The sequence below is a fragment of the Dermacentor andersoni genome, chromosome 7 (assembly GCF_023375885.2).
Source record: "Dermacentor andersoni chromosome 7, qqDerAnde1_hic_scaffold, whole genome shotgun sequence".
NCBI classification, from domain to species: domain Eukaryota; kingdom Metazoa; phylum Arthropoda; class Arachnida; order Ixodida; family Ixodidae; genus Dermacentor; species Dermacentor andersoni.
This window is the reverse complement of record NC_092820.1, coordinates 21175134-21192062: the sequence shown is the minus strand read 5'-3', so window position 1 is coordinate 21192062 and position 16929 is coordinate 21175134. Positions and strand designations below refer to the sequence as shown.

Sequence of the window (16929 nt, the reverse complement as noted above, 5' to 3'; positions counted from 1 at the left end):
AGGCGTGCTTTGCCTGCACCATGGCATAGTTAAGTATTATCAGTGTGGCATGAGAAGGATTTCTGCGCTAGTTGTGTGCAGTGTGGTGTTGCAAATGGATGTACAATAATATGTGCAGCAGCGCGACTGTGGATTGGATGGTGGTGTGTGAGAGCGCGAGATGCACCTCTGAGCTGGTCACACGTGCTGCTTGTGTGTGTGTACACTGTAAATATACATTACATGCAGACGTGATGTCCAATCGGATGGTGTGTGCGTTAGAGCGCGAGAGGCATCTCTGAGCTGGCCACACGTGCTGCTTGTGTAAGTGTGCGTGTACAGTGTAAATAGACATTAAATGCAGATGTGGTGTCCAATCGGATGGTGTGTGCGTTAGAGCGCGAGAGGCATCTGTGAGATGGTCACATGTGCTGCTTGTGTAAGTGTGTGTTTACAGTGTAAATAGACATTACGTGCAGACATGATGTCCAATTGGATGGTGTGTGCGTTAGAGCGCGAGAGGCACCTCTGAGCTGGTCACACGTGCTGCTTATAAGTGTGTGTGTACGGTGTAAATAAACATTACATGTACACGTGATGTCCAATCGGATTGTGTGTGCGTTAGAGCGCGAGAGACACCTCTGAGCTGGTCACACGTGCTGCTTGTAAGTGCGTGTGTACAGTGTAAATAGACATTACATGCAGACGTGATGTCCCATCGGATGGTGTGTGCGTTAGAGCGCGAGAGGCACCCCTGAGCTGGTCACATGTGCTGCTTGTAAGTTTGTGTGTACAGTGTAAATATACATTACATGCAGACGTGCTGTCCAATTGGATGGGGCATGCTGCTGGTAAATGTGCAGTGGGCTTCTGCTAAGCTGAATGGATCTGGTTAGTCATATGTAAACAAAAGGGGGTTCTCTACCGCGGACTCAGCTAGCTAACCGCGCACTTGGTCACAAAACTAGCTCTGGCCGAGAGCGGCCGGCGAATGTGCCACTGTGGGCCAGAAAACGCGACGCAAAGTAAGGCTCACGCGTACACTCGCCCCAAGTGGCTCCCACGCAACAAGGGCGCCTCGCGAACTTGGGGGAGCAAGCAGATACACAACCTTTCTCTTTGAAATGCAACTTTACTCTCTCCGACGCAGGCTACTGTACACCGCCAGGGTCGTAAAACGCGGGGCTCGAGGCGGAGGGAGATGCCTGCGGTCAGCAAAGGAGGGTCGAACCGGGGTGGCGGCGAGGCTGCAGGCATGCAGCCCGCCGCTTGCGGGACTGTCTCCTCAATGTCTTCTAGGCACCTAGATTTCTTAGAAAAACAGGGTCTTGTAGTAAAGGCGCAGTGTTTGTTGCTTACACATATTTTTTACACAGTAGAAACAAGACACTTAATGCAAGCTGGCTTTGATGGCTTGCACTTGTTCTTCATTAGACCAAACGTACCCACAATAAAAAAAACCTCTACACAGTGGGAACAGGAAGTGATTACAGTTGTCAGGACGGCCCCTGTGTGATTTTAAGAGTTCAGAAAAATGTAACATTTAAGGGCAAGCAAGAGTGAACTCGTTGAAACAGTGGAGAAAGCAACTGCTGAATTCCTTGAGAACAAGAAAGCTACGCTAAACAATCTGGGAACGACCAGCGAGATTGTGCTTCTTAGCTGCATTGCGAATATCCACAAACCTCAATTTAGGAACAATAACACTGAGGTCACTTCACCACAAGAAACCACGCTTTGCATTGAACAAAGATGGCATCACTGCACATACTAAGTGCCATTTAGTTTCAGAGGCCTGCGATTTTGCAAAATGTTGATATGGTAGGTGTAAAAAAAGTAATTTTTGAAGGTACTTTAAAACATATGTGTATTTTGGTGAACTGCCGCAAAATATGGGCAAAAGAAGAAATGTTGAAAAAGTCCAATAGCTATGAAACAAGAACACTTTCTGTGGTAAGGGGTGGAAAGCAGGTTTATTTTACAGACCATGATACAATACGTTGAATGTTCTAGAGGCCAGTCATTGGCGCAATAATTTTTTTGCAATTCCAAACCCATTTACTTTTGCCAATACATACCTCAATACCTGTGCACAAACGCCCAGGCATGTGTTAGTACATACTCCTTGCAGAAGGAAAGAAATGAGCGGAATTATAATTTATAGTAAAGCAATAAGGTATTAGGATGAGTAATAGCTTGTCCCCCTTCAAACGACACGCATTTGCACTTGTACCATGTTAAGCTTAAATTAAACAATGTACGTTACTGTGATGAATATGATGAATACTAGAACGGAGCAAGGTGAGTAGCTTAAAATGCGCTTCACCTTTGCACTTCCAAATATTTAGATGCGACAATACGCAGCATATTCCAGCAAACATTCGGCAATTCTTTAAAGAAGAATGGAGCTGTCGGTGTGGAAACACAAACTTGAGATTGCTAGCAGCAATACGCAAAAGGCATTAGTATGCGTTTCTCTAATGAGTAGATAATAGTTTTTTAAAGAAATCTTCACTGGAGTGATTTATAACAATTTCACACAGCCTTTCATTTGACTGTTTTCAAGAAAGCCCAGAATTGGCAAATGCAAAAACATACCACGTGCCTGACTTGCAATTGCAGTGGTGTTGAGAGAGAGAGAATGAAACCTTTATTGGAAGCAGTGACTTGTCAGTCGAGGTGGGAGGGTCCCTTATTCCAGGAACCCTCTGGCTTGGATCGCCCTCTGGGCCCGGGCGACGAGTTCGCGCTGGTCGACAAGGTCCGGCTTGGAAATCACAGCCTCCCACGTTTCAGCGAGGAGGTTTGGGTCCGCGTCTGGTGGCTACTAGTTGTGCCGCTGTGATGGTTTCTCGGATTTTCTTGCATTGCAGTAGGAGGTGCGCCAGGCTGTCTGGCACGTTGTCACTCCTGTCATTGATGTGTCATTTATTATGGTGTGGCTGTCAAGTAAGTGGCATTCCAGATTTAAAAAGCCGTCAGCGGAATTTTTAAAGGGAAGCTTTCTTTGGCCCTTTCACCCACTTTCTGGCTTCTGATTGCACGTGTCTTGCCCATTATACAACTTGGGCCACTAGTTATGTCCTACAGAGTATGTGTCAGATGCTGCCTGCTATCTTAGACAATTGCCGTTGCGGGTAGAGTGCAGAGCAGTACCGGATATAATGCAAACCGAGGTGGCTCGGAATGCCACATGATTTAAGCAAGCGCAGACATGAACTCCAACACAAATGCACTTTCGCCCTGCCCTCCCGCATTAATATTATTACGATATCGTCGAGCGATGCTCAATGGACGAGCCGCCGCGAGAACGACGACGAAGTGGGTCTGTGCCCTTGGCGCGAGCGAGTGTCGGCCTGGCGGTCTGGCCCCAGTGTAAATAGCCTATTTTGCCTGTGTCTTTCCACATGTAACAATATAAATCAAATAGCTTGTTGCTTTCAAGCAAGTGTTGGAGATGACGATTTCCCATTTTCTCAAAGACTTTGAACAGACAGGTAATAAGCACAACAGGCCTGTAGCTAGTAGCCAAATGGATTAATCGTTTCTTTTCTTTCCTTGAGAACAAGAACTACAATGGCTTCCTTCATGCAGAACCTTAAATGCCAGACTGTTTGTTATAAACGAAAAAGCTTTTCAGGCTGAAATGTTCTAATATCTCATAAATGTTATTCAATCAGGTGCAAAGAACAGAGTTATCAAAAAAATTTGAGGCCTTATAAGTACAGCAACGATAATGGCTCATCAAGGGCATATTTAAGTTTTCATTCAGCTATTTCATATAAAAATCTACATATTGTGCGGCTCTAAACAAATGTGAAAAATCTGCGCCAGGTGCATTCGCCGGAGTGTTCACTTGGTTATTGATCAAGCACAAAGCATAGGTTTGCTTCCATTTTAGCCTTCCAAGCCTACCAAGTCACCACTTTTTGTCTCTAAGATCGGGTCATTTTACTCGGTGAGATACACGACAGCCTGCCAAATCTCTGGCACATTGGCAAAGAAAGCTTCAGCTTACAATTGTGCACAACAGAGGTAGTTACATCAGTTTCTTCGAGATCTGAGTTGAGAATGTTTGCACGACTTAGCAAGGCTACGATGGCAACAGTATGCACAGCCTTGCAGTAGACATGGTGTCAAGACAGGGTACTGGGTGCTTCGATCGCTCAAACGGCTCACAATGACATACTTTCATATGGTAGACAGAAACTCACTCAGGGCCTGACCCTACTAATGACAGTGCGAAAATTGCAGTTACACGGATCCATTGTAGTGAATATAAGTCCATACTGTGGCATTCGGTTACTGCTCTCAACACATCACATGGCGATGTAGACATGGGCATGCACGCTTGCCACAATTGTCTGCAGAAGAATAGCATACAAAGCCAAGCCATGGACAGAGGAGATAGACACACAAGCGCTAGCATGCAAAACATTTATTTGAAGCATGACAGAACATATTTGAACACGAAGTCAAAGTAAATGTGCATGTCACACAGCTATGACCTCCAGAAATAAGCTAAAATTGACCCAAGGAAATGCAGTTTCTTTTCCTAATAGTCCTACAGATGGCAAGCTTAAGCATTGTTTTTTATTGAATTTTGGGGTTTTACGTGCCAAAATTAAAATTTGATTATGAGGCACACTGTAGTGGCAAACTCCAGGTTAATTTTGACCACCTGTGGCTATTTAACATGCACCCAATGCACGGCACGCGGGCGTTTTTGCATTTAACCCCATCGGAATGCGGGCGCCGCGGCTGGGATTCGATACTGCATGCACTCTCGAGCTTAGTAGTGAAACGTCATAGCTGCTCGTGCATTGCGTGCCCAGCCTGTCAATCATCATGGCCCCAATAATTAACTAGCTTTTTTTCCTTTGATGTTATGCCAGCTTCTTCAAACGGTGGATGATATCCGCACATTCTGTAAGAGTAGGAAGAAGACTGTCCTTCTGCTACGAGGCGAAACTTCTGCTACGAGACAAAACATCCAAGAATGAAGAAAATTTACTAAGGCTGACAATTGCGGCCAAAGTGATTGACAGGTTGGGCACACAATGCTTAAGCTCGCCATTTGTAGGATTATTAGGAAAAGAACTCGTGTTTCTTCGAGTAGATTTTTGAAGTTATGGCTGTGTGACACGCGCACTTGCTTTGAATTCATGCTATATACGTTGTGTCGTGCTTCAAATAAACATTTGTTGAATGTTAGCACTTGTGTGTCTTGCCGCTTCCATCCGTGTCTTGGTTTCGTGTTACTCATCTACAGTTGTGCACCAAGCTGAAATTGCACTCGTCAATATTATCATCTGCTCGTGAGAGAAGTTTGTGTGCGACAACGCCAGAGATGTGCATCTGTACAACATCCCTCGGGCTCTGGGATGCCGCACGGTGCACAAGATGCTGTTAAAAGAATTGCTTTTTTGCTCGGCAGGCTGCCATCTAACGTAATATTTTGTACTTCTCTAATATTGAGCGCTAACTATTATTATTAGAAATGCTTGGTATTAAAAATTTTTTGTGATGAGGTCAGTGAAGTTCTTATTGTAATTAATGTTTAAGGCAATGCTGTCTTATATTTTTGTAAGGTAAATGCACCTCATAGCAGAATTTTATATATCTCAAACATTTTTAACTGAACTTATTAAAGCACAGGAGATGCAGGAGCTGCCACTGTGTGGGTTCATCCGGGATCATTGAGGCGAGTAGTCAAACCTATGGTCTTCTGATTCACAGCTGGATCTCTAAACCATTTGACCATGAAACATGCGGAGCGACATTTCTTGATGACCAAACCTGCACAGCTTCTATAGTGTTACATGCTAAATATGAAATGGAGTATAGTGGGTATTGTGGTAGCTGATAATAGGCTTGTGTCTGCTTGGCAAGACAGCAGCCAGTACACGCAAAGTTTAAAAGACAAAAAACATCACTTCAAAGAAGCAAAAAAACAAGAAAACGTTATGCCCATATTATTAATTAGAAGTTTCGGAGAAGCAGGGCAAAATTTATGCACGCCCAAAAACGTTTTAAATGTATAGCTTAAACATTTTTGCTACTAAAGCTGGACTTGTTTCAAGTTCAATTTCTTTTGATGCGCTATCACTACCAGTTGACAGTAGTGCAGATGCCCGTATACTGATATCAAATGAGCTCGCAGTTCTAAAAATTCCGTAAAAGAATTAGGAAATGCTACGAACGCCTTTGATAAGCTTTTCAACTACATAACAAAAATGGGGGTCTTATAAACCATCAGATTATTTCTCAAGGGTATGTACACCACCAGCTAGACTCTGCCTCACCACCGATTCACAGTGGCAATGCGATTCTGCACAACGTGAACATGCTACCAGCCCTGTGCGACTTTTCCGTGTCCTGCATGGGATGTTGTGAGAGCTGGGAACCCGGTGCAGGAATTGCACTTTTTGGAAACTGCGACATTATTTCATCCCTTTCATTCTCTATGTCCTTAAATAATTATAAAGTGGCTGTGACGTTAACCATCCCGGCACACAACAAGAGCTCGCCCTCGTACATTAGGCAAATTTCATGAGTTTAAGGAACAAAATGTCCTGCTGTTTAATGTCATCCATGCAGATTTGTGCTGTCAAGCACATTTTCCCAGTGTGATTTCTCTTGTAAGGGCAACATCGCTACGAAACACGTTTAGTTTGCAGCACCATGATTTATTGAACTACAAGCTACACGGTAAAGAAATACTGAGCTCCGCAAATCGTCACAAAAAGCTAATAGTCGTTCATACAGACACCCAGATTTATTGTAAAATCGATCAAATGTATTATGTTGATTTAGAGATGCAGTGCACAAGAGTATATGTAGTCTGTGTTTGAGGACATGCACTAAGCCAACACACAAGAACGTCTACTCCTTCACCTCGATGAAATGACTGCATAATCAAATGCGCAAACCTCAAACACTACTGCGCTGCGAAGCTCGAACGCTTCAACTTGTATCGCAGGGCATTTGCATCAGTAGGCATGAATTTTCACGGCACGTTCGCTAAATCATTGTCAACTCTCCCGGTGTTCGCGTCTTCGAAGACGTAAATCGTCGTAAGCAAAGAACAGGACTGACCAACACAGATGGCTCGATTGTTCGCGGGACAGTTCGATTATTACACACGCTTTTGAATACTATTTATTTACCAACCAGTCCTAAAATAACGGTTACAAATGTTTTACTCACGTTTGGTTACAAATGGTTACTCACGTTTACAGGGAGACGAGAGTCAGACACACAATTTTAGCGGCGGCGTATGCACTTTAGGCATTTAACCGCTTGCAGAAAAGAACAAATCAAATTCGATCTGCTATTTACCGCGTAGCATGAGCTCGAGACTACTCATATCACATTTGAATGAATGTAAACAACCACCATGTTTTTTTTTTCTTCACCAATGCAGGTGGTGCTTCGCAACGCCATTATCATCATCAAGGCAGAAACTGAAACCGTAATAAAAGCGCAGCATAACGTCTTCAGGCTTGCTAATAAATAAATAAAAATAAATCAGATGATTTGTTCTCATGCACGCACTTGAAGCTTGGATTTGCAGCTAACGCTCGTACGCGTGCGTTCTGGACATACACACGGACGCTAACTACAAGGATTGTCCTAAAAATTGTTCTCGCGTATTCCAAAATAATTAAAAAAGAATGTAATTTGAAATCACTGCACATTTCAGTCAGTGAAACCAAGATGAAACTAACAAAAAATGGAAGTCTGTAAAATGCGGCCCCTTTCGAATGAATTCAAACTCAAAAGAGGGAGAGAGGGAGAAAGCTCTTTATTGAAAAAGCAGCTAAAGTACTTAGCCAGCGTATTTACGCCTATATGCTACTCTACAGGGAATAGGACGACGGAGAAAGGTGCTAGAAGTGTTGTATATCCTCAATTCTGGAGCCAAAGTCCCCCTCCCCAGCGGCGCCGGACATTTGATAAACCCCCGCGCTGCGGGCCGCCGACGAGGTGGCAAGGAGAAGTCCCTCTCAGAGGCGTCGGACACTTGATACCCCTCAAACTACGTGCCTTACTGGCGGGCGCGATGTATGCAAACGGCGAGCGGCGGTGTGGTGGTGCCTTCTAAGTGTGGAGGTGGTGGTGATAACTTTATTGCACACAGGGGAGTTGCGGACACGCAGGTCCTTGGGCCCCGGCACGGCCCCACTGCACTCAAGCGTTCATGTCCCGGAGGCTCATGACCCTCAGCCCGGCCTGTGGCGATGGCTTTGGTGCGTGCGTGGTGCAAGAATGCTTGTGTGGCATGGTGTATTATGACTTTCTCCTTCTCACTACTCTCTCCCATTTCCCATACCTTCTAGTGAAAAATAAAGCAGTCTTCTTGATGCACTCGAAGCGAAAGGACGTCTGTCGTTTTTCCATCAGTTCAAAGTTCTCCGTCTCTTATTCCACAACAATTTTTTGGTGCCGAAACCCGGGAATAGGGACGTCAAAAGATGGACATCGACAGAATCAAGCGAAAAAGGGCCGTGGCGCGAGCATCTACAACCAAGCTGATCAATGAAGTATCCACCATGGACGACAGCGCATCAATCGGTGAGCTGGAAGAAAAGCTAAATCTTCTTACTCTTAAAGAAGACTCACTGAAAGAGCTAGATCGGGAGATAGAAAAAGGCGTTGAAGATGAAGCTTTCGAAGAGGAAATTGCATGCTCCGAAATGTACAGAGAAAAGATCATCGTGGCTAAAACAAAGGTACAACGCATGCTACGCGACTTTAGCTGCACAAATGTTTCATCAGATCGCACACTAAACTCCTCAGATCAAAGAGAATCTAGCGCAAACGATTCGCAAATACGCCCCACCGTAAAGCTGCCAAAGCTCGAAATCAACAAATTCAACGGAGAGCTTCGAGAGTGGCAAGGGTTCTGGAGTCAGTTTGAGTCGACTATCAACGCTAACCAGAACCTCTCAAACGTAGACAAATTCAAGTACCTCAACAGCTACTTGACAGGAAAGGCGGCGGCTGCGGTAGCAGGACTTGACTTGTCGGAAGGCAACTACGGTGTCGCTCTCTTGCTATTGAAGGAGAGGTTCGGCAGAAAGGAAGTTATTATAGAAGATCACATGTCACGGCTGGTTAACATCAAGCCAGTGCGTGACTCACGCAATCTCGGTCAACTGCGCAGCCTCGTCGACGAAGTAGAGACAGGTGTACGCAGCCTCACTGCTTTAGGCGTGAGTGTTGGCACTTATGAAACTTTGTTACTGACCGTAATAAAGAAAGCGGTGCCTGCCGACCTTCGTCTGGAATACCAAAGAAGAAACGAGGCTACGAACGAGGGAAGTGAGCTGGAGGAGTTCCTGCGTTTTTTGAGAAAAGAGGTTGCGACGCGGGAGATCATACAGCGGGCCGAAGCTCCGAGAGACAACAGTGCCGAATTGGTAAAGGAAAGGCGCAACAGCAACACTAAAGCGGCGAACATGCTTACTGCAGCGGAACTGCACACCACGATCAAGGACAGCACAGGATGTCTATTTTGTAATTCGAACGGCCATGAGACCGGCAACTGCAACGCAAAGATGTCTGTGGCGGATAAGAGAGAAGTGCTGAAGCGTGACAATCGATGTTTCCGGTGTACAACAAAAGGGCACGAGGCAAGAGAATGCCGTAAAGCTAAGTGGCTCAGGTGTGCGCATTGCAAGGGCAGACATTTAACGACAATGTGCGACCCTGACTTTAGGAGACGCCGCAACACTGATGAAAGGGATGCATCTTTGTCACCGGTGATTGAGCAAGCCACGGTGTTGAAGTCCTCATTAGGCACTGGAGATGACTTGATGTGCACTGGAGAGCAGCAGTTTCTCCTACAGACAGCGCGAGCTTGGACAGAGGGTCCACATGAACGTACGCTTGTCAGGCTTCTCCTGGACGGTGGCAGTCAGCGAACCTTCATTCATCGCAAGCTATCCGAAAAGCTGCAGTTAAAAGTGCTGGAAGAAGAGGAGCTTAAAATATTTGCCTTTGGTGATCAATCAGCCATGACACGCACAAAAACGCGTCGAGTGGAGCTGTGGCTCAGAAGCCACTACGACGGAAAAGGGGTGCGAGTGGAAGCGCTGGAAGTCCCTTGCATCTGTGCAGATATCATGGCTACTCCATCAAATTCTGTTCTACTTCAACTTTCAAGATTTCACTTCCAAGTCGCAGACGCCTCGCGGGGCGGCGAAAGTGAAAATATTGACCTTTTGATAGGCGCTGATCATTACTGGGAAATTGTCACGGGATCCACTAAGCGTCTCAGCTCCAAATTGATGGCAGTGGAGACTGTATTCGGATGGACAGTCCAGGGCCAGGTCAGCACAAGGAAGTCAACAGGAGTCTGCTCCTCGGCTGCTGGCGTGATGCGGACAGGAGTGAGTGAACAAATTTACTAGGAAATATCAGCACAGCTAAAGTCTTTCTGGGAGCTCGAGCACATCGGTATCAAGGAACATGAGCCAGTTCGCCACGAGGACGCAGTCCTTCAGCACTATAAAGAAACCGTCAACTTTAAGAATGGCCGCTATAAGGTGTCGTTCCCTTGGAATTCGATGGTTTACGAGCTTGGCGACAACTACGAGTGCGCAGCAAGGCGTCTTAAAGCACAGACAAAGCGCCTCTTGGAAGGAGATTCGTTGATTAGGGAATACGACGCCTGCATAAGAGACTACATAGAAAAGGGCTATGCAGAGCCAGCCAGCAAGAATTACGGCACGTCGGAAGGTCCGGTGTACTATATGCCACATCAGGCAGTTGTTCGTCGCGAAAGCCAGACGACAAAACTGAAGGTACTATTTGATGCATCATCTAGTGCCAAAAATCGCCTCTCACTGAACAATGTTTTGGAAAGTGGCCCAAACCTAAACCCAGAGCTCATTGATCTGCTGATCAATTTCCGCACTTACAACATTACCATCGTTGCGGATATTGAAAAGGCCTTTCTCCAAATATCACTATCAGAGGGCGATCGGAACGCTGTGCAGTTTCTCTGGTACGCTATGACGCCAAAGAAAGGGGAAGAGCTTCCAGCTGTGGTGACCTATCGCATGACTCGCGTGCCGTTCGGTGTCACGTCGAGCCCATTTCTCTTGGCTGCAACGTTGCAACATCATCTTGAAGGCCTGCCGGAACGGTATGCTGAAACTGCAGGTATTCTGCGCAAGCATCTTTACGTGGACGACCTTGTAACTGGGGTTGACAGCCTTGACAAGGGTAAAGTCTTGTGCCAGGAATCCAAAAATATATTGTCTCAAGCAGGGATGCGGCTACACAAGTGGATGTCGAACGACCGCGATCTCGTCAACTTCTTAGAGAATAGCAATGTGGAGAGAAGGAACGCTGATGCTGGACATGCTGCAGCTACAAAGGTATTGGGAGTAGGTTGGAATGCTCAGACTGACCACTTTGAATACAACCTAACTTCACTCATCGACTTCCTCTCCGCAAGAGCTGACAACAAGAGATTTGTGCTGCAGGTCCCAGCAAGAATTTTCGACCCTTTTGGATTTATTGCTCCCACCACATTGTGCGTAAAGGTAATGTTCCAGAAGTTGTGGGAGTTGGGAATTGGTTGGGGCGATCCCTTGCCTGAAACCTTGCAGCCTGAGTGGGACTGCTGGTGTAGGGAGCTTCCACGCATCGAAGGAGTGTCTATTCCAAGACTGATAGCGGCAGACTTTAGAAACGATGAAACGGAGAAAGTGGTGCATGTTTTCTGTGACGCAAGCCCGAAGGCCTATGGTGCTGTCGCATATATTGTGACCAAGTCTCCGTTCGGACTAACAAATGTGAGCTTGGTCATGGCTAAATCAAGAGTGGCCCCTTTGAAACGTCTCTCGCTACCCCGATTGGAGCTGATGGGAGCCCTTATTGGCGCGCGACTATGCCACTACGTTGCCAAGGCCTTGGATCTGAAGAACGTTGCTACCATCCTCTGGACTGACTCTACAGTAGCTATGTACCGGATCAAGGGAAACGCTGCCAGATGGAAGCCCTTCGTGGCAAATCGAGTCTCAGAGTTGCATGCGCTGACAGATCCCAGGGATTGGAGACACTGCCCAGGCTCAGACAACCCCGCTGACCTAATCACCCGCGGCATTCTCCCATCGGCCCTGCGGGAAAGCGAACTGTGGTGGAAAGGACCCCGTTGGCTTCAGGAGGATGACACGTGTTGGCCAACGATAAGTGAGCCGAGCTCGAAGGTTTGGGAGTGCCAAATGGAAGAGCGAAAGGTGACGGTGATGCGCATAGTATCATCGTCATCCACGGCAATTTTCAATGTTGAGAATTATAGTTCATTCAGCAGAGTCGTGCGAGTAACCGCGTGGGTCCGCCGCTTTGTCGACAACTGCCACAACAAAGAAGGAAGGACGATCGGCCCATAACGAGCTGAAGAAGTAATCAGCGCCGAAAGATACTGGTTGGCTAAGGCTCAACGGGATGCGTTCAGCGACGACATTTCAAACCTGAAGAATCAAAGACCGCTGCACAAGAGCTCTCCTGTTTTGCCTTTCAAACCGTCCTTCGACAAAGAGGGCCTCATGCGAGTTGGTGGACGCTTGCAATTCAGTGACAACAACGAAGAGACTAAGCATCCCGCCGTTCTCCCTGGCAAGCACCCCCTCACGTCACTGCTCATACGGAAGGAACATTTGAGAATGCTGCACGCGGGCGTACGCGATACTCTAGCACAGCTGCGAGAATCGTATTGGATTATCCGAGGACGTCAGGCCGTAAAGAAAATTATCAAGCAGTGCCTCGTCTGTCACAAACAAAGTTGCCCTCCAGCTACGGAACCAGTAGCACCACTTCCAGCTGACAGAGTGACAAAGGGAAACCCGTTCGACATCGGGCATCGATTTTGCAGGGCCCTTGATTTGTCAACAGTCACGCGACAGCAAAAAATACTACATCGCTATTTTCACCTGTGCTGTGACACGTGCCGTCCACCTTGAGCTCGTCAGCGACCTGTCGGCTACGGCCTTCCTCTTGGCCTTTAAACGCTTTGTGGCACGCCGTGGAATTTGCTCGACGGTGTATTCGGACAACGCGCTCACATTCAAGCGTGCAGCCAGGGATTTAAAGGCAATGTTCATGCTGTTGCAAGCCGAGGAATTGCAGTCATACTTCGCCGGAAACCAGATCAGAAGGAAGTTTATTGTTGAACGGGCAGCTTGGTGGGGTGGATTCTGGGAGCGGATGGTGCGATCTGTGAAAGTAGCATTGCGAAAGGTGTTAGGTCGGAGCAGCTTGAGTTTCGAAGAACTGACCACCGTTCTTTATGAGGTGGAGGCCGTGATCAACTCACGCCCTCTGACTTTCATATATGATGATGCTCAAGAACCAGAACCGCTGTCACCGGCTCATTTCCTTGTCGGAAGAAGGTTGACGACTCTTCTTCCACGCCTGCTGCCGGACGAAATTCCTGGCGGTGGAATGCATCTCTCACGACGCTGGAAGTACCGGACTGCCATGGCCGATGGTTTCTGGAGACGGTGGCGGAAAGAGTACTTATGGGAGCTCAGATCGGCACATATGTGCCGACCAACGACATCGAGTGATCTGAAGAAAGGCGCATTGGTGCTCCTGAAGGAAGACCGTTTGAAACGCCACATGTGGAAGACCGCCAGAATTAAGGAAACATTTAAGGGTAGAGACGGCAGGGTGCGGTCCTGCAAACTGGTATTAAGTGGGGGAACTGAGGTGAAGCGACCAATACAGCTGCTGTATCCCTTGGAGATTGTGGAGCAATGAGCTCAATAATAGTTCGCTCATCCGGGGGAGGTTGTTGTATATCCTCAATTCTGGAGCCAAAGTCCCCCTCCCCAGCGGCGCCGGACATTTGATAAACCCCCGCGCTGCGGGCCGCCGACGAGGTGGCAAGGAGAAGTCCCTCTCAGAGGCGCCGGACACTTGATACCCCTCAAACTACGTGCCTTACTGGCGGGCGCGATGTATACAAACGGCGAGCGGCGGTGCGGTGGTGCCTTCTAAGTGTGGAGGTGGTGGTGATAACTTTATTGCACACAGGGGAGTTGCGGACACGCAGGTCCGTGGGCCCCCGCACGGCCCCACTGCACTCAAGCGTTCATGTCCCGGAGGCTCATGACCCTGGCAGCCCGGCCTGTGGCGATGGCTTTGGTGCGTGCGTGGTGCAAGAATGCTTGTGTGTCATGGTGTATTATGACTTTCTCCTTCTCACTACTCTCTCCCATTTCCCATACCTTCTAGTGAAAAATAAAGCAGTCTTCTTGATGCGCTCGAAGCGAAAGGACGTCTGTCGTTTTTCCATCAGTTCAAAGTTCTCCGTCTCTTATTCCACTACAAGAAGAATAGGCAGAAGAAAAAGGAAAAAAAAATGCAGGTCTTGTGATGTTATCAGCAGTAAGTATCCGATACGGTTAAGGTAGATGGTAAATTAAAAATAAAATAAAATCACAGTCTTAATGGGACGACGTGTGAGTCACAGTTTAGACAACAAACCAATTCACTCAATACATAAAACTTTAGGGCTTTGCGCTGTTTTGATGGGCAATGCCAGGGACTCAGCATCGATGTCAATGTCAAGGGGCCTTGGCCAAGCTTTTCCATGTTCATTTTATATCGACGTTGCTCGTCTCTGTAAGCTGGGCACTCAAGCAAGATGTGCTCTGGAGGTTTCATGAAGTCGCAGTTGTCACATGGATTTGTGGTCTGGCCAATGTGTGCAACGTTCAGTCAAAGCTGGTGATAGAGGGTCTCCAAATGCTGTGGTAGACATTTAGGTTGCCTTGATTGTTGTTCTGGGTCGATGTTGAACAAAAGCTTTCAATTGCCTGAAGGTGACGACCATCTTCTACGCCGTTCATTGAGTACATAGTGCTTCGTCATAGCTGAAGCCTCACTTTTAGTGAAAAAACACTTTTATATATTTTATGTGATCATGTCTTTTGCGGGCTGCCTCATCCACTTTTTCATTACCTGTTATACCGCAATGTCCTGGAAGCCACTGAAATGCTATCACATCTCCAGTGTTAGATTCCAAGTGGTGTAGGTATGCTATGTCCTGAACCAAAATGTAATTGCATGATTTAGTGCTTTTCGAGCAAAGGCTTTGCAATGCTGCTTTCAAGTCTAAGGTTGTCCGTTGTTGAAGCTGCTTTACGTAGTATGTATTTTAGCGCCTGTTTCACCGCGCACAGCTCAGAGTTCAAATAATGTTGACGACGTTACTCGCTCTAAACACCATGAAAATGTCTGGCCAGTGGAAGGAACCAAAACACCACAGGAAGAGCTACGTTGTGTAGAGGAGCCGTCAGTAAATATGCGCTTCCTAATAGAGATCTTGACGCTCAAGGTGTAAAACGTGTGACGAACCGCCGTCATCACTTTTGTATAGCTGCTCTATATTCCATCATCATTCGTCCGTCAACATTTGTTACTCAAAAAAAAAAATTCTGCCTCTCACTTGTCCAAAGCACTGCGCAGCCCGTCGGAGCGCACTGGCGCGTGTGAACGCGTGGCCTAAAGGCTCAATTTCAAAGTATAAATTCCTGGCTGAACCACTGGTGAAGACTTTTCGCACCACGTTACTTTATTATGCTCGCTTTTCTTGTGACCGATGACAAGACATTAAATTTGTCGGCCTCTGCAAGACAAAGCTGCATCAACGCAGGTTCCTAAATATACGAATTGACTCAGCGGCTATCGGACAGTGGCATATATTCCCTTGTGACACGTCACTAAAAATCGATTAAACACTGAGCGCAAATGCATAAAATGACGTGACCACTAATATAACGTGAGACGGGACTTTCGGCCTCACAAAAAATCATAATCATGTATATATATATATATATATATTGTGGGAATTTATAAGCTATTCTTTTTCATCTGTACATGATCATCATCATATGGGGTTCATATGGGGTTCTTCTTCATCATCGCTTGTGGGGCTGGCTCTCGTGTGTGCTCCGTGCTGTGGGCGTGGTCGGTTCGCCTAATCTTTTGACGCGGAATAAACGCCGTGATAACTGCTGCGTCACAAGTGGTGGAGTGTGCTCTTCGGTCCCCCGTCCTCTGACTCCCCGCTCAACCTCCTGGAGCTTCGATCGGGTCGCCGATTGTGCCAGCTGTCCGCCAGCATGTCGCAGGACGAGCCAACAGGCACTTCTACTTTCACCATCTCGGCCTCGGCTACCCCAGCCTCTCCGTATTGGGTTGTTAGTGGGCACCAGCGTGATACCCATCTGTTTGCTGGACTTCGCGGTGAAGACGTCGAGGATTGGCTCGACGACTATGACCGAGTGAGTTCGGCTAACCGTTGGGACGATGCGTCCAAGCTACGTCACGTCGCCTTTTATCTGACAGGAGTAGCGAAGACTTGGTTCTTCAACCATGAGGTTGATTTCACGAACTGGGGCGCTTTTAAACAGCAGCTCCACCAAATCTTCGGCACACCGGCTGTTCGTTCAGCCCTCGCAAAAAAGACGCTCGACACTCGCAAGCTACAACCCGGCGAATCTTATACGTCGTACATCGAGGATGTGCTTGCTCTTTGTCGACGCGTGAACACGGCCATGACCGAATCAGACAGGGTTCACCACATCCTCAAAGACATCGGAGCTATTGCTTTCAATGCTTTAGCCATCCGGAACCCCGCTACCGTCGCTGATATCGTCGCTACTTGCCAGCGCCTTGACGAACTCGAATAATTACGGTTGCAGCCAGACACCACTGCAAAAACTACCGCCGACGACCCTACGTGACGAGCAATGATACGCGCAATAATTCGAGAAGAGCTCCAGTATCTTGGCTTAGCCGCAGGGCCTATGCCTTCTCATGCCTCCGATACCAATCTGCGAGACGTCATCAAGGAGGAATTGGCATCCATGGCTGGTGCAGCGTACACGGACCCTCTAACCCCTAGGGCCCCATCAACGTACGCAC

At 47.2% G+C, this 16929-nt stretch overlaps 1 protein-coding gene across 1 annotated transcript; it reads left to right on the top strand.

Annotated features, from left to right (window-relative positions):
• The first annotated feature begins 10553 nt into the window (after nt 1-10553).
• Nucleotides 10554-12386, top strand: LOC126535621 (uncharacterized). Its single transcript, XM_050182431.2, has one exon. The coding sequence runs from the start codon at nt 10554-10556 to the stop codon at nt 12384-12386; it is 1833 nt and encodes a 610-aa protein (XP_050038388.2).
• Nucleotides 12387-16929: the final 4543 nt, after the last annotated feature.